We start from the raw sequence: 24489 nt of genomic DNA, 5'->3' as shown, positions 1-24489 counted from the left end.
TGCAAAACCTTTTTGCTACCAATTAGGTTAATACCTACATGTTGTGATTAAAATGGGGGATAACACCAACAATAACAACATTTTTTATTCGAACTTCGATGTCAATGTCGAATGTAAGTACATATGTCGAATACATGCCGTAATATGCGTCTGACATGGTTACAAAATAGTTCGAATAACGTAAAATACGAGTATACATACAAAGGTTCATATGCTTTCCCTTCAACAAGAAGCTCCAAGTTGCACATCACAGCATCATCAAACCGCTCATCGGCTTCATTGCCGCTGCTTTAATCTTGAAACCATATGCTCAGATTTCTGCCATTAGAAAGGAATTGTGAGTGTTTTTTAGTTCAAATTTAGAAAGGAAGAATCCCAGCAAAATTTCCACCAAGAATGGAACAAGCTTAGATCCAGTCTACGTTGATCCAACTCGTTTTTGCTCGTGAAAAAAAAATATTTGGCAAGTTTTCAAACATGAATACGGAGATATGACCTTCAAGGATTGTCCAACAGCCAACATTCGAGTCCGAGTCATGTAGGGTTCATCACTATGCCAGCCGCAAGTGCAAGTTTTTTACCTATTAGGAAACAAGTTTCCATTGCTCTAGGATGGTTAAACGGTAGTAACTATGGCTTTCTTAAGGAAATTTTCAAAGTGAACTCGGAAACGGATTGATTAAACAACATAAACTAGAAGATCGGTAAATCATCCATTGGATCACAAAGTTAAAAGGGTAAAAACTATCGAACTTTAATCGAAAACTTTTCCAGATTGTATTCGAACTTGAGAATCAATCAGGATAAACTATAAAATCCAAAGTAGAATCCTATATCCACAATCAACACTAGCTGTTGTCTCAAGACCCTTCAATAACCAAAGAACGAGTGTTCCATATCAACAAGAAACAATTGGGATTCAGGAGTTTGGTAAGTTTTATTCATGAGTTAAAGAAAACGGAAGGGCGACGAACCTGCTCGGAGTATGGTAAGTATTTCCCATCGAACGTGATGACAACACGTTCTTTCCCGTCCACGCCTTTAACTTTGTTAACAGAGCAGTAGAAGTCTATAGCCGACATGCTAAACAAAACACAAAGATGAACCAGTGAATGGACATATGAAAAAGACACAATTTTCTCCTAAAGTACCAATTTTTGAAACCCATGTTTTAGGCTTATCTGGACATGATGAGGATATGATACTCCAAGAAGCTTCCAAATACATAAAAGAACTTACAAATATCGAACACACCTGTGCCGGATACATACATATCCGACATTCGAACCCGAATACTCCCCTGTGGGATACATACACATCCGACACCCGAAACCGAATACGCCCCTGTCGGATACATACACATTCGACACTCAAACCCGAATACACATCCGACACCCGAACCCGAATTCGCATAACATATAAATGAATCGTGTGAATTCCAATTCAAACACCCAGTTTTCATTTCTGAATTCCAATTAAGTTCCAGATGCTAACTATTTCTTTTCTACTCCCAAACAAAGAAAAAATTAAACGAATCATGAATGGCAACAAAAAATACCCAAAATATAAACCACTGAAAACACTTACATCCCATCACCAAATTCTTCATTAATAATCTCCTTTATGCTCTCACCAAAATGCATCACCGCCTCATTCAACCTGCAAGAACAAAAAAAATGGGTATTTCAAAAAACTAATCTTCATCGATAATCAAACATGAATTACGTAAAATGAAGGAGGACCTGTAAACAGTGGGTTCCTGGATAAGGTTAGGATCATATGACCGCAAGGGTGTTTCATCATCTCAAAGAGAAGCTCATCGGGCATGTCCGGCAAGGCTGCCCTTAGCTTAGGCGCGGTTTCCGGCTTCAGCTGAGCCTGGCGTTTGAGGAGCTGAGCTACGTAGACGTTGGTTAAGCCGGTTTCTTCGGCTATTTGATTGTAGTTATTTCCTGATTTTAATTTTTTTAAAAAATATTATTATATTTATAAAAAACCCCCCTCATTTTCTTAAATTATAAAAAAGGACAAAATACATAAAATCAAGAATTTTACCCTTAACATGTTGTCACCTCCTTTCCGACCACAATCACTGTTGTCGACGTAGTCCTTGTCATCATCCTAGTCATACGTTGTCATAGTTGTCGTCGATTGGTCGTCGAGATCGCATGGGATCACAATTTTCATCCTACGATTCGTGGGATATAAAACGTTAATTCAAGAATTTAGGTATAATTTATGCACTTATTTTAGTATTAAACCTTATAAATTTGATAACTTGACCGTTTTGTAAGATTGAAGTGATTATTGTGTAATGGTTTGAGAAACTAATGATTGTTAGTGATGATTTTGTTGAAGTTACACAATCGTATCAATTTATAGTTTAGTGGCATTTTTATATAAAAGTCGAAGTTTAGTGGTATCTGATATAGTTTATCCTAAAAATTATTAAAAATAAGGATTAAATTCCAAATTTAAGCATAACAAAGGGACCAAACAATAATTTTAGCTTAAAAAATCAAACAAAACTATCATTTAAGAATTTAACAAAAGTCACAAATGTATGCGAAGAACGTACCGAAAATCTTTAGGATTATATCATAAGAGCAGAAAAACGTGTCACGAGGACAAAAATTCTTATTCAAAATTTTAAAATAAAAAACTCAAAAAAAGAAGAAGAGAAAAAATTGTTGTTGTTATTTGAGGTCCAAGATTCGAGCATTAGAAATGTGTTCAATGTTAAACCGTTGGAAGTCATCTTTAAATAGATACCGTTACATTATACTTATTTCATATTAATAAAAAAATAATTTAAATAATAAAATCGACTTGATTTATTTGATTGTTTATGGTGTAATCAATTTATTCAATCGTTGACATATTTCAGAAACAAATCTAAACCGTGAGATATATAATAATATTAAAAATATATGAAAAATTCTATGAATCCCATCATCACCCAAACGACAACCACTAGATTTCCAGATCAAAATTTTCCCGGAAAATCGTGGACCTCGTAAACACATAATCATGTATACTTCAATGGCTCTCTCCAGTCCACTCACACCAACCCAAAAGGAATAAACCCATCCAGCTTTACCGATCACAAGTCGTAAACAACAAAGAAAAGAAGAAGAAAACCATTGTTTCATATCGGAGCTTTGAACATGTCTTCAATGGCGGCCTCATCGGGATTCGGGTTTAAGGGAGGTCTAGGAAGTTCGTTTAGCGGGGGTGAAGACTATCCCGTGTTGGCTAAATCGGTTCCCTGCGTCGTTAGTGTCGGAAAGGCCGTTCGAGCTCAGCCGGTGATGAAGAATGTTAACGAAGGGAAAGGGTTGTTCGCACCGCTTGCGGTGGTTACCCGCCTGATTGTTGGCATGAAGAGGTTCAACCAGCTGAGGGGAAAGCCATCGCCTTGCATTCTCAGGTACCATTTACAGTTTGCTAATGCTATCATTACATGAAATATGCACTCCATTAATACATAAATTTGTGATGACTTTTTTTCATAAAATTTTGTGATTCCATTACATGAATTCTGCAAAGCAATAGGGGCCGATGGTTAGGGACTGATTCGTCTAGCAAAGAAGAATGGAAAAAGGCTTGGATTCCTTGCATGATTTTATGTAAGCTTTTATGTCGAAAACATCCTTCAGTCTAGTTTGTATTGCTATATAATTTTCGGACAAGAAAACGAAACTTAAAAGCAAACTCGTATCCGAACAGAAGTACGAATTCCTATGATTAACAGCAGAAATGAGAAGGGGAGAGTTTTCTTATAGGTAAACGAACTAATTCGAACAGAGTACATCAGTTCTCAAAACGCCATCAACACGAATACACTAATGTCGAACTTGAGTATCATCGATAAAAGTTCAGAATGGCAAATATAAACTTAAAAGATCCAGCAAAGTATGTTTCACGGAAATAAAATCACTAAACAATGGCAATGGCAAATATAAACTTAAAAGATACAGCAAAGTTTCAGGGAAACGAAATCACTAAACAATGGCATTGGCTGCACTTGCAATCCTTGGCCATAGGTCAGCACACTCCTTCGCGATTGGACCAGTTATGGCAGAACCTTTCATTTCTCCCTTCGGATTCACAATGACACCGGCATTGTCTGCAACCGAAACAAGATTTGGAACACAAACATAGAACAGTAAAACATCAGAAATTAGTCTCTCAAACATATATTTCTTTATATCTTCATTCCTCTTGAAGGGTCCGAGTTAGACACATCTATATCCGACAATCTCAACCAAGTTTCAAATAAAATGCCCAAAGAGAGTCGATCTCAGACTAGTAAAGTGTAACAGAAGGTGCAATGGAAGAGAAAAGTTCAATACGCACGTTTGAAGATGCAAGCTTCATGATCTAATACGTCTTACAACAATGGAGCATTTGCAACCACCGTCTCATAACTAATGCCATGACATTGTTTTAGCTAATAGTCAATTCCATGTTAAAGATTTGAAGAATTTCATCCTACAACGTTAAGATTTTACAATATGCAGGGTCCAAATGGAGCACATGCAAGCGTTGAAAGCTTAATGCATCTACAACGATGGACACACTCAATTTTCCAGACTAGTAACTGTATCAACCATTGAGCATTGAAGTGGATACATGTTCTGGTGAAACAATATTATTTTACTTTAAGTTGTAATTCTATCATTAAAAGATGACGAGAGAATCGGGTAAATAAGAGTGAAAAATACATCTGGTGTTCCAACCTGTACTGGGATGATCGGACAGTACAAAAATTTAGCCAGGTATGGTAGGTGTATAGAAACCCTAAACAAAAAGTTCTTGAAACAACAACACCAGCATACCAAAACCCAAAAGGCAAGAAAAAACAACAGAAAAGTCCTATAATAGTTTAGAGATCACAACAAAAGTGCCCCAAGTGATATTGAATGATCATGATGTCCCCAAGTACCAAATGAGAGAAATTTTACTATAAAACTAATTCACCACTAAAAACAATTATGCTGCTTTCGAGAAGCATCAAACAGCTGTGACATGCACATCAACGCATCCTTTAACGGCAAAACTCTATCTTCAGCACAGTCTAAACACCATTTATCAATAGCATCGCCCATTTTACTAGTCCCGAGTCCTAAACTATATGAAACAATTCATTTTTGTATCTAGCAACAATATCAGACTCACTCATAACCAAGACCGAGCATCATAAATCAATAGATCCCTGATTGCAATTCACATTGGCATGCAATGAAACTACAAAACAATAATAATTAACAAATTCAGACAAAATTAGAGGCTTCACCTTCAAAGTACATGTAAACACCGTCCTTTCGGCGCCAAGGCTTGCGCTGCCTCACAATGACAGCAGGCAAGACCTTCTTCCTCAGATCAGGCTTCCCTTTCTTGACAGTGGCCATCACCATGTCTCCAGCACAAGCCGATGGCAAGCGGTTAAGGCGGCCCTTGATTCCCTTCACCGAGATGATGTAGAGGTTTTTAGCACCGGTGTTATCGGCACAGTTCACTGTGGCTGCCACTGGTAAACCCAGTGACATCCTAAACTTGTTTCCAGCTGATCCTCCACGTCCTAATCAAAAATAAAAATTACATCTTTTTCAGCTAAAAAAACACAGCTTATGTTAGAAAATAAACAATACCCCATTTAATGAATCAAACTAAATTTGAAAAAAAAGGCTAAGTTCTGGGTTTGTTTTCCCGATCTCGGTGTTGAGCATAATCATGCAAGTAAATATCAAAGGCTGGATTTTTTTTATCTGTTTTGCCTCTATTTTCTCGGTAAACAAGTGGAAAGCTAAAATAAAATGTAAAATGAAACATGTAATGGGTTCCGAGAAAGATACAGATGGGAGCTTACCACGCTTCGACATTTTCGACGGCTGAACAGAAACAATGAGTGACAGGTAGGGTTTTCGAGCAATATATAGGGTTTTTTTTAACGTAATTGTTGAAGATGATGATGGGCTTCATGCTCTGGATCTTCTCCTATTTTCAAGTTAAGCTTGGACTCAACATTGGGCTTCCTGAATAAAACTAATGTGAACATTCTTGTCCCAATGACCTTACACATGTCCATTTCGACACAAATTGGGAAATCGTATCGGACTAAATATAACTCAAATAACTTGCATGCATGCCTTGGATGTTCCGGTCGGAGATAAGCCTCCTCCTTTACTTAACTTGGCTTCAAGTACCGCCAGCGGACAGCCCAAGTCCCATCCATCACAGTCACAATGTCGACTATATCGCCATCTTTCAACGAGGCTAGAGGGGCCGCCATTTCGGATTCGTGGATCGCTATGGATATTTCCTAAAACTAGAATGTGCACACTTGTCGAGTAATCACTGAGATCACGTTCGAACTCGATTAGTGCATGTTGAGTTCAAACTCGACACCAAAACTAGCCTTGTGTTCCCAGTTTCGGATCCATATTTACAATTATCTAGTATGATGCTTCACTTCCAAGCTTATTTGAGTAATAATTCATGAAACCATTAGGAGAGCTTGTGAAATCGTAACTTATCATCGATTATTTAACATCATTCGAATTCAGATTAACATCTGAGCTCAGTAACGAATCCAAAAATATTTTTGAGGGTGGACACGTATATTGATAAAAATAGTTTAGTCTTATAAAACTGAAGTCATGAAAAAACACAAGCAAACTCGTACTAACAATGAAAGCCTTACCCAGATGCAGTAAAGAGATGAACCCAAATCATTAATGGACTAATATGGATAAAAATGTTTTGGGCCTATAAAAAGCCTACAAGGCTTATGGAAAAATTCCTAATCTAATCTATTGAGACTTTCAGTTTGATCCATTTTAGATTTGTTTTTCATATTTTTTTTCTTTGTTTTCGACTATCCCTCGCTCTCATTTTAGATGTGGCTGATACTGCTGCTGCTTCCTTATTGCTCATTGAATAATTTTTGAGCATTGATTTCTGCGGTCATCAAAACTCTAATTCATCTTTCACCATGAACTGTTCAAGTAAGCACTCTAGTCAGTTGTTTTCTTATTTTATTTTCTTTAACGCTATTGGATTTCCATTTCTGTTTTTGTTCCGAGAGATTTACGTTGTTGCTTGCAGTTTCGGGCGAGGTTCCGGAGGAGCCCGTCGTCTCGATTAAATCCGGCTTGCTCTACGAGAAACGCTTAATCGAGCGACACATTTCGGTTCGTCTTGTCTATTTTTACCCCTATAGAAAAAAAAAGTTTCTAGGGTTCATATTATAATGCTTAGAAAATTTTAATTTTTTAAAGAGGGTACTATTTAAGCTCATTTTGTACATTTAAGCTAATTTTGGGTGAACCAGCTTCACTTTTGATAGAAGGCACTGATGTTTTAATTAGGATTATGGGAAGTGTCCGGTTACAGGGGAGGAACTAACTATGGACGATGTTGTGCCAGTCAAAACCGGCAAGGTGATTTTACCATCGGTTGTTTCCTTATGTGCTTTTGTTGAATCTTTATGAGCTGATTTGTTTGTTTTCATGGTGTCTGATGCAGATTGTGAAACCCAGATCTTTAACAGCAGCCAGCATTCCTGGGATGCTTGGAATGTTTCAGAATGTATGCTTTCTCGATACTTTCACGCATGTATAATATCTGAATTAGTTCAAATAATTGCATACTTCACGTATAGAGAGCAGCCTTTCTTTTTGTTATCCATAATTCCATGTGAGTGCTTGGTCGGGGGAGGCTTTTAATTGTCCCCTGTAATTATTTGCAATTCTGTCGTTGATTTTCGGTTGAGGCATTTTCATTGCTTGAGTTGGAATGCTTTCCTTATAACATATTTTTTCCGATTATGTGGAATTGTTATCAGTGCAATTTTTTACTTACCGGTAAATTTCATGTTTACATTGAATTTTCTTTAGTTGTTGGCTTCTGATGCTGCATTACTTCCCTCATTGCAGGAATGGGATGCTTTAATGCTATCCAATTTTGCATTGGAGCAGCAGCTTCATACTGCCAGGCAAGAGCTAAGTCATGCACTCTACCAGGTAACAATAATTTGAATATTGCTGTCTATTTATCTTTTTTGACATTCTTATAATCCTTTTACTTCTTCCACCTCCTTTTTTTTGTATTTTGTGTTATATTACTACATCAGAAAGAGCATAAAGTTTTATATTTTTGTTGCCTTGAATCTAGACTGAAGCATATATTGCTGGTTTTCTGTTTTGAGCTCTTTTTGGAAAACTGTATTTTACAATCTTGCCGGTGGTAATCTTTCTTTTAAATTCCAGGAGAGGTTGAATAATTTAGCTAAATGTATGTGGGGACATTTCTTTTTTGTCCTTGAGCTTTTATATCTTTGCACTTTTTTTAATTGGGGTCTTTATTTTAAAAATGTGTATCCTCAACTGTAAAGTAGATCGATTGTAGAAATCGCTTGTCAAGATCCTTGTGGTTATCAAATTTGATAATTAAAAGTATATTGAGTTTAAATTTACCCTTATACTTGTGGGGTTTTTTTGTCTGCCTATTTTTTTATCTAATTATAATATTATTCAAAGTATTATTATTTATACAGCATGATGCTGCCTGCCGTGTGATTGCAAGACTCAAAAAGGAAAGAGATGAAGCCAGATCATTACTTGCACAGGCTGAGAGGCAGGTACCCTTGCCTGCATCAGCAGCTACTGCCAATGTTTCTGCTCTCAGCAATGGAAAACGAGGTTCTTCCTCAGTATGATTTTAATTAATGTTTATTTATCTTTAAGTGATTCAGTATCTTATTTAAGATTTATTTTGTAATCATAGGTGCAGAGAGTGAAGATGTGGGCCCTGGTGGAAAGAGAATGCGTCCTGGGGTTTCTGATAGTATTATTGCTGAGTTAACAGAATGTAATGCAGCTCTGTCACAACAGCGTAAAAAGCGACAGGTACTCTTTTTACCTTGCATGTTTTAATTAATTCCAAATATTTCTTTCTATATAACAACTTACTCTGTTTTGTTTCCCCTCATGAAATTTTTTTCATTGTGTTTTCTTTTCAGATACCTTCAACATTGGCTCCCATTGATGCTTTGGAGAGGTATACCCAACTATCTAGTCATCCTCTTCACAAGACTAACAAACCTGGGATCACTTCAATTGATATCAATCTTTCAAAGGTGTGGTTCTCTTTTTAGTTAACCTCTTTAATGAAACTGTCACTTTGCATACACACCTAGACAGGTGGCAATTATACTTTGGATAATGCATTTCGAAATTGAGGAAATGAGAATGGATTTTAGTCTAGTGCAATTATGTTATGTTAGGCTAGCCGCTAGCGATTTTTGATATTTTCATTATACCCCTAAATCCCATATTGGTCCAGTTGTGGAATGAAAACTCAGTGTAAGTGCCAGCCTGTTGAATGCATTTACCCTTTTTGTTTCTGTTTAGTGGATTTATCTAATGTTATAATCACTTAAATAGTATTTATTATTGAAGTTTGTTTTACAGATAACCCCGTAAGTCTTTATCCATTAACTTCCTTTTATTTTTGGTTGTTACTTGTTAGGACATTGTTGCCACTGGAGGTGTTGATTCAAATGCTGTACTCTTTAATAGAACATCTGGAGAGATTTTATCAACACTCAGTGGCCATTCTAAGAAGGTTTATTCAGTTTCCTCTATTTCATTCAAGGACTGCTATTGTTTACATTTTCTTTTGATATTTATTGTCTGACTACATTCCTCTTTTGCAGGTTACTAGCGTAAAATTTGTAGCTCCAAATGATGTATTTTTAAGTGGTTCAGCAGATAAGGTAAGCCACGACTAAACTGCTCCCAAAATTTAATTATGTTTTAGCTTGCATCTCTGTTTGATTGGTTTTTGAATGTTGCAGACTGTTCGCATTTGGCAAAGGTCTGAAGAAGGAAACTATGATTGCAGGCATATTTTGAAGGATCATACAGCTGAGGTACTTGCTCGAATTCACATATTCTGAAGTATAGACTGATTATCAGATTGTGGCTCGTGTTCGTTTGAGGTGTTGTTGACATGAGAATAAATTTACCTTTATCTTTTCAGGTGCAAGCTGTTACAGTCCATGCCACAAATAACTACTTCGTAACTGCATCGCTTGACACAACGTGGTGTTTTTATGATCTTTCCTCTGGTTTATGCTTGACCCAGGTCCAAATCCTTCTATATTGCTCCCTCTGTTTGATCTGTAGGGTTCTCTGCTACAGCAAATAACTTATTGTTGCTTGTGAAGTAAAATGGATTTGTTTGTCTCTTAGTAAATAACAACCACCTGTCTTTGTAATCTCTTTAATTGATCCTGAATGCTGGGTTCTGACAATAAATCTACCTTGTGTTTAATTGATTCATTATGGGCTCCAAAGTAATCTGTGAAGTTATGATTATGTTCCATGGTCATGGTGTCATATGGACTGTCAATTGTTTCTTGTAAATTTCTGGCATGTATTCAAATTTCCCCCGAATGTCTTAGACTTTCAATGGAAAGCTGTAATTACCAATTTCTTTACTGAACAGGTCTTGGTAAAATAATTTTCTTTTTCCTTGAGCTAAATATTCATTCATTTATTATGAAGAGAAAATTCAATGGAGTCAGATTTATGTATGCAGGTTGAAGATCCTTCAAATTCCATGGGCTATGCATCTGCAGCTTTTCATCCTGATGGTCTCATTCTTGGGACGGGCACCACTGGAGCTACTGTGAGAATTTGGGACGTCAAGAGTCGGGTATAGGAACGACTTTATGATAGTACCATTTGTTTTTCTGATATCTCCTTTTTCTTCAATTTTTTAAAAACCACCGTCTTTATTCTATTTTCCTACAGGGAAATGTTGCTAACTTTGATGGACACACTGGAGCTGTAACGGCCATATCTTTCTCGGAAAATGGTTACTTCCTTGCAGTGAGTACCTAGCCAAATTATGCACATTAGGTTGATGATCGTGGATATCACAATCTGATGAATGTTTTTAACTACAGACTGCTGCACATGATGGTGTTAAGTTGTGGGATCTACGCAAATTGAAGAACTTCCGATCTTTTGAATTATATGATCAAGACACACCAACTAACTCCGGTATGTTTATCTTGATAATAACAGACCCTGCATGGCTATATATTAATTTGTCTTCTTTTGGCTCTTTCTTTAGAATGAACTATATACACCTATTTTTGGAATAATACTACCATGTGCTTGTCTATGTAAACTGGTATACTTGTCTGTTCTCTGTGCTTTACATCTTGGCAAATTTTAAGCTCAGGAATTCTAAAAATGAAAACCGTGCAAGCAAAATTGAATTGTTATTACTGATCAGAGTTTGTTATAATGAAAAGCTATATTTCATGGTAGTGTTAATTTGTTTTCTTCCTTCTTTCAGTGGATTTCGACCATAGTGGGAGTTACCTTGCAATTGCTGGCTCAGATATACGGTAGGTGCCCTTAAGGTCTATATGTTGGATGTGGAGACTGTGTACGCACATGGCATCTCATTTGTGGGGACCTTTTAGTAATATGTTGGGTATCTTTTAACTGAAATTCATAAGAACTTGATTTAAACTTGCCCAAAATGTTATGTCCTCCATTTCTCTGTATTCAACGAACTCATCCCCTCACGATTACTGATTCTTGTTGATACTGATTGAATTTTGTGCTTTCAGAGTTTACCAAGTTGGCAGCGTAAAAGCTGAATGGAATTGCATCAAAACTTTACCTGATTTGTCTGGCACAGGTGTTCATCTTCCTAATGCTCCTTGGTTCAATCTATCATTATTTTTTATTGCCATCTGAAGTTGAATTATGATGTCTTCTATTTGCAGGTAGAGCAACTTCCGTCAAATTCGGTCTAGATGCAAAGTACTTGGCAGTGGGGTCAATGGATCGCAACCTTCGGATATTCGGCCTTCCTGAAGATGACGCTTCAACGGAATCATAAAAACATCCCATCTGTTTTTCATATAGGGTAAGTAACAGTTGGGTCTGAGGACTTTGGTAGTTGCGACCACCCCTTTCATGGTTGAAGCAAAACCGTAAGACCGTTGCAATCGTTTAGTTTTGTGCGTCTGTTCTGTTCCCGAATTTACCATTGTGGGCATCCCTCCGGCTATATATGCACTACTGTATCATTTAAATGTGTTTGAAGAAATGAAAGCTAGTCAAGACATGTTAGAGACAATTCCAAGTCCTAGAATTGAACCATCCCTAGTGAGATTTTACATCCGGTAGCCAACACTTTTGTTGAATCTTTTTTAATTTTAATTTTTGTTGTCATATGTAGACATAACTAGCAGTACTTTCTCCATATTTGGGATTGTCACTTTCTCCTAATAATGTTGTTGCTTTACCTTTGATATTATAGGAATTTTTTCATTGGACATGTTCGTATTTTTGGGATAAGGCACTAGATTCATTAAACAATGTCAGAGGTTCGAATCTTGGTGTTTGTGTATGGAGCAAATCAGGTTGGGTGGGTCGTCCCATAATGGGCATTTAGAAAACCCAATTTGGAGTAGTCGGCTAATAGATCGGATACCGGTGATTAATTAAAAAAGTTTAGTTATGTAAATAGTATATTTGGGTAAGTCACTATATTCCTTAAGCAAGACTAGGAGTTTGAATTCTAGTGTTTGCATATAAAGCAAATCGTGTTGAGAGAGTTGTTCTCATAATGGGCCTCTGTGAAACAGAATCTGAATTAGTTGGTCGATAGTTCAAATATTAGTGATTAATTAAAAAAATAGTTATGTAAATAAAGCTTAAGGGTGCCAAAAGCTTTCGCTTTTCTTAAATTAATAGTTTATGAATATTTAAAAAAAAGATGAATTTGATAATGTCACGAATCATATTATAATATAATCAAGTGATTTTAAAATGTATTAATTTTAGAAATATTTTAGAATTAAATGACTTATTAAAAATTAAAAGAATTTGCACGATAGAAGCTTGTCAAAGTTGGTCAAAATATTTTTTTTAGATGAGAGGGTTTAATTGGATGTGAGAAAGGTTTTTTTTTATTAGTAAAAGTTAGATATATGATTGTAAACAGGTCGAGTTTGAGTATTATTGAGCGAGCACGATTTGACTCGTTAGTCTAAAATTTTAAAGTTTAACTTAAACTTGAAACCATAAATTGAAACTAAAAAAAAATTGAAAAGTCTCAAAAAAAATATTAATATTATTATCAATTTAAATTTTTTAAAAATAAAATTTTAATATATTATTTTTTGAATCGAGTATTAAAGAACTCGTTTTGGTTTACTAAGAACTCAAGTTGAGCTCGACTTCGAATATTAATCGACTTTGATCGAGTCAATCTCGAGTAACGTGATTCGTATTATTTATGACCTTAGTTAGAGAGATTCATGCACTAAAAATAAATAAATAAAAAATTGTTTTACAAATGGTACTGCCTAGGCCTTGTGAGTTGTGTACGTGATATAAATACTAATGGATTAAAGACATACAACTACTCAAAACCCCATATGATATAACCCTAACTACCAACCAAATCAAATCTTAAAGCCCACAAATGAGGGCAAAAGCATGGGTTGAAGGTATCAGTGCCCCATCTTGATAGGGCAAAAGCATGGATTGAAGGCATCAGTGCCCCCTCTTGATAACCATTGAAATGAGCTCCATCATACTTATCACAGCTGCTTTCGATTGAAGTATGGTGATGCATGTGTGAAACCCCATAGCTGCACAGTTCAAATCACATGAAATAAAGAGTCACAATCAGTCCAAAGGAAGTTCAAGTAAATCTGTGTAAGAATGATTACATGAACCAGCTGAGCTAAGCTCCGAGTTCTGGTAAACGAGATACAGACTGAAATTCTCGTTACACACGGAACTCAAAAGACGACAAATAAAACGGCCCTCAGTGTATGCATGCTAAGAGTTCTCGAATATCAATTACTTATAGCCAGCATTTCAGGGCTCATTGGTAAGCAATGGGTAAGATTTTATATGTTTACCTTTCGATTTTAAGCTATCAAGTTGAAAATTCACTGGTCTTTCACCATATTCGAGACAATCATTGAAGTTCTTATTTTAAGCTCAACGTTGAGGATCAGCTAATCAAAGAAAATAAAGGATCACCTCAACATTGTTTAGCTCAAAATCCCGGTCGTGCGCCAGACACAAGTTCCCGAATGTTTCACAAGGTCCACTACTTCCACTCAAGCTAAGAATATCACAAACCATGAAAGAAAGACCAACATTTTTAATAAAAGTATTAGTTGGAAGAGTTGTAAAAGAGAACCCTCCAAATTGCAACTTACAGATCTCCATCCAAGCACAAAGCAAAGCTGCCACCACCACCAAGTGCTAACAGGTCATTCAAACATATATAGTAATAACGATTGGCACCTGTTTAGATTTGTACAACACAAGATCAAAGCCTATAATAGCACAGAAATACATTCAACATTAAAGGTCTTAAAAGTTTTTCGGAAAAAATTGCCTACCGGTTGGGCTAAATAGCATAGGTTCACCATGTACGGATGTGAACACAAATGTCTGGTTTGTTCCCTGTCATAAAACAAGGCATAAAGCTAAGATAGCCAAACCAAAGTTTACAAAGAAAGAAACAAAAAGATATGCAGGAAAATGGAAAACATGGAGCGAATCACAAGAGAAACCAAATTATCATGCTAAAAATCATATTCATAAGTTACAGAGGTATGTTATCATACTTGATATCTTCTCTTTGGCGTAGGCTTCAAGGGGCATTCTAGCATTGCACCAAAGACTCCTCCTTTCCTATCTCCGGTAATCTATAATTTGTAAGAACCATGAAAATAATTCCAAAGTTTAGAAAAACCACCTCTCAAGTGAATTGATTTATTAACACAACCATCAACATACCAGTAAACAAGGGCCAGGAAGCTCCGCACTCTTTCGAATAAGAGTACGAAGTGATATACCATGTTTCAACGTACTGCCCTTCACTTGAAACAGTTAATACCAAATCAAGATCCAAAACCAAAAGTAGAAATGTAGCTTTCACCTTAAGAATTTCAAAGCTTATAGCAAGACTTACCTATACAACAACATCCATCGACAACCTTTAACAATATTGGGAAGGGAAGACACCAAAACTTCATACAAATCAGGGGTAATAAACACTGATTCATCAGAAAGGTTCAGTGGAGGTTTTACTGGACTCCGTTTAACTTGTGCATCTTGAAAATCTTCGGAATCACTGCTACTCCTTTTGGAAGTACAATCCTTATCCTCGCTCCAAGGACTAATAGTTTGCTCGTCTTCATCTTTCGGGATTTTCTTCGAAACTTCATGAACCATTTGTATGTTTTCATTTTTATTAGTAAGTTTGTGGTCCCCATAACTATCCAAGGATTCATCTTGCAACTCGTACGTCCTACATTTCCATCTAACAGGATGCGACTGAATTGGCTTGAGATGACTTCCGTGGTCATTCGATTTAGACCCCCCTAAGCTTACCCAAGGGGTAATGTAAGAAAAAATCGAAGACAAAGTGCTCGATCCTTCGGAATACAATCTGGCCTAAATATTCAAAGACTCCACATCATCAAGTCACTCAAAACTACAATCCACATGATATTAAAACTTTGAAAGGAAAAAGTTGTTGACTCTTTCAACACGTACAAAATAAAATGAACAAAAATAATCAAAACAAACAAACTTGAATATATATATAATTACTTGACCAACCTAAAACCTACTATTTAAAATTTAAAGTTTTACACAACTGAAATATGGATGAAAAACATTAATTTATTCCAATGTATGAAGTGGGTTATCTTAGTTATAGAAACTAAAAAACCTTTAAAGTTAGAAAAGTTACACTTTTAATCCTTTCATTCATTATATAAGAATTCAGATTCTGAGCTATCAAAAGTGAAGTTCTTTGTGTGTGTGTGTGTATAACCCAAATCAGAAAATTTCAATATTTTTCCAAAGATCATAAATAAATAAATAAACAATTTTCAGCTGCCCAAGTTAAATCTATACATTAACTACATTTCACCAAGTAACCCAGATCTAGATTCTAATAATAAATACCGAAAGAAAAAAGGGAAAAGCGATTACCTGAGAAGGATCAGATGGAGAAGAATGATTCGGTGAATCTGAAAATAAGCGCGAAAGACTCTCGGCTACTTTATCTTTCAACGTGTACATTTTCAATTTCTTCGTTTTTCAGATGATTTGGTGCTGAAAATGTTCTCTTTTAAAGCTTTAGCTCATGAAATTAAGAAATCGAATGAGTTTTATGTGAGAAAAAAAAATGAAGAATTGTCGGCGAGAAAATGGGTGGAAAATAGAAGAAAACGAAGGCGTGATTTTTGGTCTTTACTTAGGACTCTTGGAAAGAATCGAATCTGTATTACATTAAATATCATCGAACTTTAAGTGATATATCTTTTATACCATTGAAATTTTAGTTTTATTAATTATAGTATTGAATTTTGATTTTTATTTTAATTATACAATTGAACTATCAAATCATTAACGACACAATAATGTGACTGACAATATAGACACTTCACCAAAACGATGACGTATTGACTCGTGTGTTAACAATTTAAGTGGCAGTATAATTGAAACAAAAATCAAAATTTAATATTATAATTAAAAAAACTAAAAATTCAATGGTATAAACGATAAATCACCTAAAACTCGATGATAACACGTTTAATCAATTAACATATTACTATATTAGACAAAAATAATTAATTTTATTATTATTACTTTTAAAATAATTTATTTTATTAATATTTATTATTGTTTGATAGTCATTATTTTAAAAATAATTTCATACTTTAATATTAACACATAAAAATTTAAATTTGTATATTTAAATAAGAAATTACCTCAGTGGTTTAAGGAATCATTATTGTTTCTAGAAATGACGTCACGGCTTTAAGCACCAACGACTGGAACATAGTGATTGAGTCTTTATTATCAAATCATTGAGCGTATTTAAAACAAATATTTCTTTATAATTATCTTAGCTTAATAAAAAAATATAATAAATAACCAAAAATGTATTCATTTTTAGTTCTGAACTTGGGTTTAACTCAAAGGAGAAAAGTGACTCAGAGTGAAAAAAAAAAAAAAGAGAGAAAGATTCAATAATACTACCTTGAAAAGAAAGAGAGAGATATGGATGAAAATGCAAAATAATTAGATTCAATAGTTAATTTTGGTAAAATGCACGAAGGTCACTTACCTTCCCTAAAATGATCATTTTGATCCTTAAATTTATAAAATCGTTTTAAAATGATCACTACAGTATTATAATCAAATACTGTAAGTTTAATAAATTTAATAACTATTTTACAAGCGTTTTATGTAGTAGTATTTACATTTATGACAAGTATATACAAATTGTTACAATCCAAATTCTCAATCTCTTTCATACATGAATTTTCATGGCCTTCCCCTTCAAAAATCTGCAACAAGAAAACAAAAATTCAGCAACATGAAGCATTAATGGAGATTTTTGCACATATGAAAAGGGATTTACCATCTCGTTTCTTCATAGAATTTCTGGCAAACATCAACAAGATAACAACAAATCCAATTCCAACTCCTCCCACCAAGATTAAGATTATAGCCACTGTTTTCCCAGAAGTTTGGCATGCAATTTTCCCAGTAAGTTGAATGAAAACCATTTGAAGAAGAACACAGCGAAGTTTCACCAAATTTTCTAGTTACCTGATGAAGGAGATGAAAACGAAGACGGAGATGATCTTTTAGGCACACAATTTGGCATAATAAGCATAGGTAATGAAGCATTTGTGCAGATAAATTTGAGCCGAATTCGATATGACATGTTCGATTTTAGCCCTTTGGACTGCACTCTTAATGCAATTACCACAATCTGAATCACCAACGTCACCTTCGCACTGCCCCAAAACATAAACGGATTGGTAATTCATGGAGAAGAATCCATGGTTGGTAACAACCCCATTTTCCAGGAACGAGAATGCAGTGTCCCTTTTCTCTTCAAATCCATTTCCACCGCCGTTAGCGGCGGCACCACCACCACCGCCACCACAATTTTTGAACAGCATTTGCATGCCTGAAGTCTGTGCAAAGCCAGCAACCTCGTACAACATGTAGCAGCCGTCAAGTTGGATCCTTGAACCAATGGTTCTGCTGCCACAGAGTTTCTCGGATAAACTCGGGAGCTGACTCACACAGCTGTAGCATTAGTTACTGCTCAGGTCTCCCCGACACTGGAACAGACCATTAATGGTGGTTCGAGCCGTCCCTGTCGTTGTCTTGTAAAGCTTAAGCTTCATGGACTGTGAAACCAGTATCTGAAACAGACTATTAATTGATGTGTAGCATTAGTTGCTGCTCAGGTCTCCCCGACACTGGAATGGTGCTTTGAGCCGTCCCTGTCGTTGTCTTGTAAAGCTTAAGCTTCATGGACTGTGAAACCAATGTCGGATAAACTCGGGAGCTGACTCAGACAGCTGTAGTATTAGTTGCTGCTCAGGTCTCCCAGACACTGGAACAGACCATTAATGGTGGTTTGAGCCGTCCCTGTCGTTGTCTTGTAAAGCTTAAGCTTCATGGACTGTGAAACCAATGTCGGATAAACTCGGGAGCTGACTCAGACAGCTGTAGCATTAGTTGCTGCTCAGGTCTCCCAGACACTGGAACAGACCATTAATGGTGGTTTGAGCCGTCCCTGTTGTTGTCTTGTAAAGCTTAAGCTTCATGGACTGTGAAACCAATGTCTGAATCAAAGCCGAAAGACCCTGGGAATATAGCCCAGCTGGATCCGTGAATGCTTGCTTTGCACATCCTTTGTAGACCACAGTTGTTATCTCTAAACCAGATTCCGCCATTGAAGAAAGCTCGAGAATTGGAAACAAAACAAGGGGTGAAATGAGAAGGAAGAAGAAGGTCTTGAAGAGAAACAAAAACCCCATTTTTGTTGGGTGGTTTATTTGGATCAAAACAATCATTTTCGTAGGAAAGATTAGTGCTTTTTAGCTGAACATTCAACGAATAACGAAGTTTGAAGCTTTCGATGAACTTGGATGTGTGCAAAGATGAGAGAAACAAGGATCATGGGAATGATGAAACTTGATTAAAGGAACTTTTTTTATATTTAATGTTTCAAAGAATGAGAACAAAATTGGGGTTTGTTTGAAGCAAAAGAAAAGGTTTTGAATAGTTGAAAGTTGAAGAAAGGGTAAAATACCAAAGTAGTCACAAAGTTATTATTACTTTTTTTTATTTTGGTCACCAAATATCTTTTTATAAAATTATCGCTAATGTTATTTTTAAGGTACATGAATGACCGCTACTTAAATAAAAGGATGGTTTTAATTTGATCATCAATCCAATAATATTAACAATTAAATCATTTAAGTATTTAAAAAATATTAATTAAGTCATATATTATTAATATAATTAAGTTTTAAAACTCAATATATATATATACATTACAAAAAAATAATATAAATTTAACTTAAAAATATAAAAATCAAAAGCTTTTTTTATTTTAAATTTTGCATTAGCCATTGTTTAAAAGTTATATAAAATGTATTTAATTATAAATCATTCATTACGTTTATTTTAATGATTTAGGTACTTTCCTATTCTTTTTTGGATAATTCAAGAATTCCATTAAGTAAAATGAAAGCAGCCAAGTTGTTACAGCAGGCCAAAAAGACCCCCAATTAAGGCATCCCTCATACAAAATACAACCTAATGTTCATCATATCCCTTTATTTATACAAGATTTACCAAGTTTAATACGAACAATCTCTTTTATGTTATCAACAATGAGCTCACTCGACCGAGCAACACCCCTGAATTGCCTAAAATTGCATTCTTCCCACACACTATACACATAGCCAACCCAAGCAAGCTTAAGAATACAAGTAAGAAGCAAATTACCTTTCCAATTTTCTACCGCCCAAAGCACAAACTGCTACAAACTCATAGGGTTTAAATGAAGCCCATAAAGCCTCAAAATTCCCTGCCAAACACCCATAGAAAACCCACAATCAGTAAATAAATGATCATAGGATTCCAACGCCACTCCACATAAGCCACAAATCCCATCTGAAACTATACCAAATCGAATAAGCCTATCTTTAGTAGGTAATCTATCTAATCAAGCCATCCAAGCTATAATCAAATGCTTATGGATATGAATAGGAAACCAAATGAGCTTATGCTAACTCACTTTATCCTTCCTATCATGAATCCCTCCCACACCCACCTACTAGTAACAGACGACCAACTAAAAACACCATCAAACAAGACCCCAACATCCTCCATCAATCTCAACAATTTCCTTATGATCCAACTAAACCAAGGCTTGCAAACAATATACCTTAAATCCACACCTTTAAAAATATATGCCCCAGTACAGGCCACCCAGAGAGAGTCATTACCTACAAGGATCTTATTAATCAGCATTAAGCAGCAAGCCTTGTTCCAACCAAGAAGACTCTTAAGGCCCAAACCCCTTTCAGATTTTACAGCACAAACATTGGTCCAATTGACCCGAGCCCTACCAGAACAATCACTGCCATGCCAAAAAAATATTATGAACAACTACTCAATTTTAGAGATCTCAGACTTGGACAAAACCATCTGCCTACTCCAATGATTCATCATACTAAAAAGAACAACTTTAATTAACTGCAATCGACCAACATAACTAAGATTCTTACAAGACCTTGTCCTAATTTTGGTTTAATCATGTTCATCAAAGCAACACAATCCTTATCGAACAGTTTCCTTGTGACCAAAGGCATTCCCAAATATTGAACTGGTAAGTGCCCAATTTTAAACCCCATAACAACCTGGATTGAATTGATTTGGGCCTCACACATGCCGCAAGTAAACATCTCAGTCTTCTCAGCATTCAATTTCAAACCAGATAAACCATAAAACAATTCCAAGACACTCAAAACACCCAACACTGAGTCAATTGGGCCATGGCAGAAAATTAATAAATCATCAACAAAACAAAGGTGAGTAAAGTTTACCTTCGTACACTTCGGATGAAACCTGAAGATACCCTCCAAAACAATCTTATCCAAAAGAGCAGATAAAATATTAATCCCTAGAATGAATAGATAAGGGGACAAAGGGTCCCCTGCTTGACTCTTCTCTCACCTTTAAAGAGACCAACCAAGCTACCATTGAAGGAAACATAAAACCTTGAAGTAGTAATGCAAGCCTCAATCCAACTCCGAAAACAAGATGACATACCCACAGCTTCCAAGACCGTCAACAAAAGTTGTCAATTAATAGAATCAAACACCTTATGAAGATCGATCGTAATGGCACACCTAGGAGAAAGGGTCCTCCTAGCATACCCTTTGATCAACTCTTGAGCCAATAAGGTGTTGTCGATAATACCCCTTCCTTAATGAAAGTTGAATGGCTAGACAAAATCAAAGTAGGAAAATAAATAACCAGCCTGCTAACAAAGATCCTAGTAATTGCTTTATACACCACAAAGTAACAAGAAATTGGACAAAAATCCTTAGCCATGGAAGTATTAGACACTTTAGGGATAAGAGTTATAGGCGTAGCATTGAAAGCAGACAACAAAGAAGAAGATTGGAAGAAATACCTCACTGCTGCAATAAAATCCAATTTAACAATATCCCAAGCAACCTTGAATAACCCTGCAATAAAGCCATCAGGGTCAGGACTTTTCTCATTACCATGCCTAAACAGAGCCTCCCTAATTTCCAAATCAGTAACCTCCTTACTTTATTCCAAACCAACAACATCAGGCAAAACATAATCCAATAACTCCCTTAAAATATCCACCGAACAAACCTGAACCTGAGGATCAGATTTTTCGAACAAGTTAAGAAAAAAATGAACCATTTCCTTGGACATGGTATCAAAAGTTTCCAAACGATTACCATCACTATCATAAAGTAACATGATAGTGTTTTTCTTCATATTTCTATCCACGATGGAATGAAAAAAATCTAGTACCCAAATTACCTTATTGCACCAAATGAACTTTAGCTTTCTGCCTATAAAAAGAAACCTCGGTAGCTTCCAACTCCAACAGTTCATCATGCACATTTCTCTCTTGCTCTAAATCCCTTCTCCCCAGGCTTAGATTACCAACCTGAATCTGTTCAAGTTGGATCCGCTTAGCAGCCACCTTTTTGAAATATCAAAAAAATAAACAACATTAATCTCATTCAAAACAAGTTTGAGTCTCTTCAACTTATTAAACAACCTTTGCATTGGATTTACAGAAAACCCAACCTATCAAGACCTCCTAACAACCCCAAGGAACTCATCATGCTCAATCCAATAATTAAAAATTTTGAATGGCTTAGATCTATCAGCTTGATTTTCCTTTTTAAACCAAATCAAACCGTGACAATGGTTAGAAACCCCCTTTGCTTTAAACTCAACAAAAGAATCAGGAAAATCTAGGAGCCACTGAGAATCAACAAGGATTCTGTCCAACTTCCGAGCCAAGAACCTTACCTCCTGCATGTTGGACCAAGTATACAAAAGACCAGAATAAGGATGATCAATCAAGTGCAAATCATTCAAATAATCCTGAATATCACCCATATTAGCAGTAACATAATGACTCATAAACTCAAAATCTGAACTCTCTTCAGCCCGAGTGATGACATTAAAATCCCCTTATCAACCAAGAAGATGAACCTACAACAGATTCCAAACCCGTAAGTTGATGCCAAAGCTGCCTCCTATCAAAACCACTATTATTACCATAAATTGCAGATGATGATATATGCCATCATCGAATTAGAGGATTAAATTAATTAAAATTAAGATCAAGTTGATAGAATGTGTAGGAATGGGGACCATATGTGTAATTATACAAATTTTAACAGTCATGCCAACTTTTCCGTTAAATGTTAATGATATGTTACTTAATTGATATCATTTAGATAGTTAAGTGACTTGATTGACAAAAATAATAAACCAGTGATAAAATTAGAATCTCCTCATAATTAAGTAGTCAAATAATAATCTCCTTATAGTTAATGGTCATTTATGTAATTTATTTTTTTATTTTGATCTTTGGTTATTAAAAAATTAACGGTGATAGTATCGTAATTTTTTCCTCAATTTTCAATTTTCACGTTATTTTTTTTATAGAAAGTCGCTAGTTTTATTAAAAATAGAAAATATCCAAAAATAAGGAAAATGTAGTTATGACATTTTTCTATTAACATTAAGACAAAAACTAGCCACCTAGATCACATAAGGACCAAAGAAGGAAAATGTTAAAAAATCTAACAAAAAAACTCGAATAAAATAAAGATACAAACAAAACTGACTGCATCGGTAAACGAACTAAAAAAATGTGATGAAGCTACTGAAAGACCACTGACAAATCACAAATCAGAGTCATCTGACGTGAGAAAACTATCTATAAACACAAAAAGTGTATCCAAATCAATCCTAAAGTCCAAAGCAAAGAAAATCATCATGATAACAAATAAGTATCATCTTGATCAGCCGTGGCAATGCCAAATCCAACCTGAGAAAAAAGATAAACAAAAACAACGGTAAAAAATCGTAAGCTACCAAAAGGCAGATAAAAACATGCTACAATGGAATAGATAAACATGTCATAAAGGCAGAGAACATGTCACAAATACATAATTATTCTTATTAAAAAATTTAAAAAGAAAAAAGAAAAAAAAATAATCGACAGACGACAACCAGCATTAAAATCAATGTCGTCGTCGATTAAATAAAATTAAATAATAAAAAATTAAATTAATCAATAAAATTAACACAAATTATAAAAAAAAAAGAAGAGATAAAAAGCGACTAGAGTTTTTTTAGATGGTTATGAACAATTTTCACGTCATTTGACTTATGGTGATTCCCTATTGGCATAATATTTGACTTAATTTTGATTTATTAATAATGTGATACATATGATGTTATATTATCATAAAATATTAATTTATTACAGAGAATAACACGTGAGATTGTAGGCGTGAAGAGTGGAAAATTGAAATTAGAGAAAAGAATTTATATCAAAAGTATCATTAATTTTATTTAATCGATAATCAAAATAAAAAAAATATGACATAACAACAATATTATTAAAAAAAATTAGTGACCACACGCTTGTGATCGAATTTTAATTTAATTATTGTTTTTAAAATTTTATCAGTCATATACAATTAATCATTTTAGTTTAATTTAATAAATTTAATCTTTCAATTAAATGATTACACTAGTAAACTTGGGGTTGAAAGAGATCAAACCTCGGAGCTTAGGAGATAAGGTGGTGCACTCTAATGATTAGTCCAAATTGAATTAAATTAAAATTAAAACTAAAATGATAGGATGTGTAAGTATTACAAATTAAATTTATAATTATATTAATTCCGTTAAATATCATGTCATTTCATCAGTCGAATATTATCATCATGTAATTTGATTAGTATTATTTAAATAGTTAAATAATTTGATATATATAAGAAAAACAACTCCAATC

At 35.0% G+C, this 24489-nt stretch overlaps 4 protein-coding genes and 2 pseudogenes across 6 annotated transcripts; 2 read left to right on the top strand and 4 right to left on the bottom strand.

The window, feature by feature from the left end:
• Positions 1 to 245: 245 nt before the first annotated feature.
• LOC120134946 lies at positions 246 to 1959 on the bottom strand (annotated as a pseudogene).
• A 1033-nt stretch (positions 1960 to 2992) lies between these two features.
• On the top strand, positions 2993 to 3766 carry LOC120134945 (protein PROTON GRADIENT REGULATION 5, chloroplastic-like). Of its 2 annotated transcripts, none has more exons than XM_039151317.1 (2): positions 2993 to 3430; positions 3556 to 3766. In XM_039151317.1, the coding sequence occupies exons 1-2, from the start codon at positions 3168 to 3170 to the stop codon at positions 3662 to 3664; spliced, it is 372 nt and encodes a 123-aa protein (XP_039007248.1). In that variant the 5' UTR covers positions 2993 to 3167; the 3' UTR covers positions 3665 to 3766. The 2 variants fall into 2 exon arrangements, with proteins under 2 accessions (XP_039007248.1, XP_039007247.1); XM_039151316.1 differs by having other exon boundaries at positions 3550 to 3766.
• Positions 3767 to 3846: 80 nt separating this feature from the next.
• On the bottom strand, positions 3847 to 6028 carry LOC120134944 (60S ribosomal protein L23-like). Its single transcript, XM_039151315.1, has 3 exons — positions 5873 to 6028; positions 5300 to 5584; positions 3847 to 4129 (listed from the first exon to the last, which is right to left on the bottom strand). The coding sequence occupies exons 1-3, from the start codon at positions 5883 to 5885 to the stop codon at positions 4005 to 4007; spliced, it is 423 nt and encodes a 140-aa protein (XP_039007246.1). The 5' UTR covers positions 5886 to 6028; the 3' UTR covers positions 3847 to 4004.
• An 847-nt stretch (positions 6029 to 6875) lies between these two features.
• On the top strand, positions 6876 to 12171 carry LOC120134922 (pre-mRNA-processing factor 19 homolog 1-like). 2 transcript variants are annotated; one of them, XM_039151297.1, is made up of 18 exons: positions 6876 to 7010; positions 7111 to 7196; positions 7374 to 7445; positions 7531 to 7593; positions 7941 to 8027; positions 8561 to 8705; positions 8797 to 8912; positions 9026 to 9142; positions 9535 to 9630; positions 9722 to 9781; positions 9863 to 9937; positions 10048 to 10152; positions 10609 to 10725; positions 10824 to 10901; positions 10979 to 11075; positions 11377 to 11428; positions 11657 to 11727; positions 11816 to 12171. In XM_039151297.1, exons 1-18 carry the CDS (start codon positions 6998 to 7000, stop codon positions 11929 to 11931), a joined length of 1566 nt encoding a protein of 521 aa, XP_039007228.1. In that variant the 5' UTR covers positions 6876 to 6997; the 3' UTR covers positions 11932 to 12171. The 2 variants fall into 2 exon arrangements, with proteins under 2 accessions (XP_039007228.1, XP_039007227.1); XM_039151296.1 differs by having other exon boundaries at positions 8791 to 8912.
• A 1236-nt stretch (positions 12172 to 13407) lies between these two features.
• Positions 13408 to 16319, bottom strand: LOC120134920 (oxidation resistance protein 1-like). The gene is made up of 8 exons (XM_039151290.1): positions 16068 to 16319; positions 15037 to 15521; positions 14862 to 14934; positions 14690 to 14770; positions 14462 to 14525; positions 14276 to 14363; positions 14094 to 14178; positions 13408 to 13693 (listed from the first exon to the last, which is right to left on the bottom strand). The coding sequence occupies exons 1-8, from the start codon at positions 16155 to 16157 to the stop codon at positions 13643 to 13645; spliced, it is 1017 nt and encodes a 338-aa protein (XP_039007221.1). The 5' UTR covers positions 16158 to 16319; the 3' UTR covers positions 13408 to 13642.
• Positions 16320 to 17423: 1104 nt separating this feature from the next.
• LOC120134892 lies at positions 17424 to 18925 on the bottom strand (annotated as a pseudogene).
• Between the last annotated feature and the right edge of the window lie 5564 nt (positions 18926 to 24489).

The sequence above is a fragment of the Hibiscus syriacus genome, unplaced genomic scaffold (assembly GCF_006381635.1).
Source record: "Hibiscus syriacus cultivar Baekdansim isolate YM2019G1 unplaced genomic scaffold, ASM638163v2 tig00110600_pilon, whole genome shotgun sequence".
In the NCBI taxonomy this organism is placed as follows: domain Eukaryota; kingdom Viridiplantae; phylum Streptophyta; class Magnoliopsida; order Malvales; family Malvaceae; genus Hibiscus; species Hibiscus syriacus.
Note: the sequence above shows the minus strand (reverse complement) of the source record. Positions and strands in the feature narration are given on the sequence as shown.

Bases quoted from the DNA above. Each gene is read 5' to 3' on its own strand.
- LOC120134945 (XM_039151316.1), top strand. From the start codon at position 3,168: ATGTCTTCAATGGCGGCCTCATCGGGATTCGGGTTTAAGGGAGGTCTA. The intron at 3,431-3,549 runs GTACCATTTACA...AATTCTGCAAAG, and splicing joins CCATCGCCTTGCATTCTCAG to CAATAGGGGCCGATGGTTAG.
- LOC120134944 (XM_039151315.1), bottom strand. The intron at 4,130-5,299 runs GTGAAGCCTCTA...TTTCGGTTGCAG, and splicing joins TGTTTACATGTACTTTGAAG to ACAATGCCGGTGTCATTGTG.
- LOC120134922 (XM_039151296.1), top strand. The intron at 9,631-9,721 runs GTTTATTCAGTT...CCTCTTTTGCAG, and splicing joins TCAGTGGCCATTCTAAGAAG to GTTACTAGCGTAAAATTTGT. The intron at 10,726-10,823 runs GTATAGGAACGA...ATTTTCCTACAG, and splicing joins TTTGGGACGTCAAGAGTCGG to GGAAATGTTGCTAACTTTGA.
- LOC120134920 (XM_039151290.1), bottom strand. From the start codon at position 16,157: ATGTACACGTTGAAAGATAAAGTAGCCGAGAGTCTTTCGCGCTTATTT. The intron at 15,522-16,067 runs GTAATCGCTTTT...TTGAATATTTAG, and splicing joins CTCCATCTGATCCTTCTCAG to GCCAGATTGTATTCCGAAGG. The intron at 14,364-14,461 runs GTAGGCAATTTT...AAATCTAAACAG, and splicing joins TATGCTATTTAGCCCAACCG to GTGCCAATCGTTATTACTAT.